Source organism: Pinus tabuliformis, chromosome 9 (assembly GCF_031772625.1).
Source record: "Pinus tabuliformis cultivar Carrire ecotype Pingquan chromosome 9, CPIR1, whole genome shotgun sequence".
Classification (NCBI taxonomy): domain Eukaryota; kingdom Viridiplantae; phylum Streptophyta; class Pinopsida; order Pinales; family Pinaceae; genus Pinus; species Pinus tabuliformis.
In genome coordinates this window covers 707,624,152-707,626,134 of record NC_142307.1, presented here as the reverse complement: position 1 = coordinate 707,626,134, position 1,983 = coordinate 707,624,152, and the positions used below count along the sequence as shown (strand labels likewise).

General features: G+C 44.7%; 1 protein-coding gene across 1 annotated transcript; it reads left to right on the top strand.

Moving 5' to 3' along the window:
• Positions 1 to 264: 264 nt before the first annotated feature.
• Positions 265 to 1,668, top strand: LOC149150654 (uncharacterized). The gene has a single exon (XM_089445332.1). The coding sequence runs from the start codon at positions 401 to 403 to the stop codon at positions 1,646 to 1,648; it is 1,248 nt and encodes a 415-aa protein (XP_089301458.1). The 5' UTR covers positions 265 to 400; the 3' UTR covers positions 1,649 to 1,668.
• The last annotated feature ends 315 nt before the right edge of the window (positions 1,669 to 1,983 follow it).

Genomic DNA, 1,983 nt, shown 5'->3' with positions numbered 1-1,983 from the left:
ACAGAGATTCATTTGAGCCATTCAGATTATATTAGTTGCGACTGAGAGTTAAATGCCGGTCGCATCGCGCCTGGAAGGGTCAAGTCGTCGACGGCTTTGATTTATGGTTATTAGTCGGAAGACTGGGCAAGAGGAAGCAACGAATATGGAATAAGTCACATTGGCCGTCAGAGGAAAGAGCAAGAAAGAGAAGAGGAAGCAACCGATATGGCTATAATTTGCATTGGCATGAGCAGTCGGTGCATGAAGAGGAAAGAACAGAAATATGTTTTTTCTTTAAAAATTGGAGAGTTGATAACCTACATGTTACACCATCTTTTGGAAGACTTCAACCCACCTGCATGAGGAAACAATTGTTCCCAAAACCAATAAAGCCAAGATCTTGATAAAGAGCCAGAAAATGTTGAAATCCCACTTCCAGCTAATTTCTTCTTCTCTGCTACTTTTACTGCCACTGGTTGTCATTCTCCAATACTTTCTAGCCTTCCATGCCTCTCTCACCTCAATTCCCAAATTTTATATGCACATTCATGTCTCCTCTGTAACCATAAAAATAGAACCCAACGCCTCCCTAGAAGAAGAGATTCGACATGACCTTCAACTATCTGTCAATGGCAGCGCAGTGTCGAAACCCGTAAGGAATGTCCCCAGTTTAGAGCACGCACCGCTTCACATGAACCGGCAGGGGAGAATCAAGTGGTTCAGGGATAGCCTCCCAAGCTTCCAAATCCTTCACTCGGATTCGGTCTCCGCTCAATTCTCTGCCAAAGTTGACGTCTTCTTCAAGCCCTGCAAGCTCCGCTTCTTCATCACGTGGATATCGGAGCTCGAATCCTTTGGCTATCGGGAGAAGGTATCCGTGGAGAGCGTGTTCAAGTGGAATCCATCGTGCTGCCTGCTCGTCATCTCCCGCACTATGGACTCGGCGGCGGGAGATGAGATTCTTCGACCTTTTAGAAGCCGAGGGTTTCGTGTCATGGCGGCGGCGCCCGATCTCCGCTACCTCTTCAAGAATACCCCGGCGGAGCAATGGCTGAGAAAGGTTGAGAACGGTGATATCGATCCCGGGAAAGTCCCGTTCGCACAGAATCTGTCCAACATCCTCCGCCTCGCCATTCTTTACAAGTACGGCGGCGTCTACATCGACACGGACATGATACTTCTGAGAAGCTTCTCCGACCTAAAAAACGCCATTGGAGCGCAGAGCGCAGATACCCAAAGTGGGCAGTGGCATCGGCTGAATAATGCAGTTTTGGCGTTCGATAAAGAGCATCCTCTGCTGTTGAAGTTCATAAAGGAGTTTGTGCTCACGTTCGACGGTAACAGATGGGGGCACAACGGCCCTTACCTCGTCAGTCGAGTTGTCACCCGTCTTGCCAAACGGACTCACCATGACTTCAAAATCATGGCACCCATTGCATTTTATCCGGTGGATTGGCTTCACATTTCCAGTTATTTTATGAGTCCCAGTGACAAGGAACATGTAAAGTGGAGAAACACGAAGATTATTCAGTTGGAGAAGGAAACTTACGCTATTCATTTGTGGAACAAGCAGAGCAGAGGGCTAAATATAGAGACAGGGAGCATTATGCGTCATGTCTTCAGTAACAACTGTATTTTCTGCCTGTCTGTACAAAGAAGGGCGTGAAGGAAAAAAGGGGCGAGAAGGTGCTGTTCTCCTCCTCTTGTACAGTGTACTTTGTATTATGTACGGCATGAAAGTTGGATCATAGGAATCATTTTTTTTCCCTTTATTTCAAAATTATCCATTAAGGAAAGAGACCAAATCTATCCCACAGGGATAAAGATCAAACTCCTTTCAAATGCCATTGGCAAACAAAATTGATTAAATTCCAATTTCCCTGAAAAATTTATCTCAAATTCCAACTTCCCTGAAAAATTTATTGCTGAAAGAATTTATTTCCTGAGATTCATATATTTGTAATTTTTTTTTGGAAGTTTTCATAGTCTAATTTCTCTAAA

Bases quoted from the DNA above. Each gene is read 5' to 3' on its own strand.
- LOC149150654 (XM_089445332.1), top strand. From the start codon at position 401: ATGTTGAAATCCCACTTCCAGCTAATTTCTTCTTCTCTGCTACTTTTA.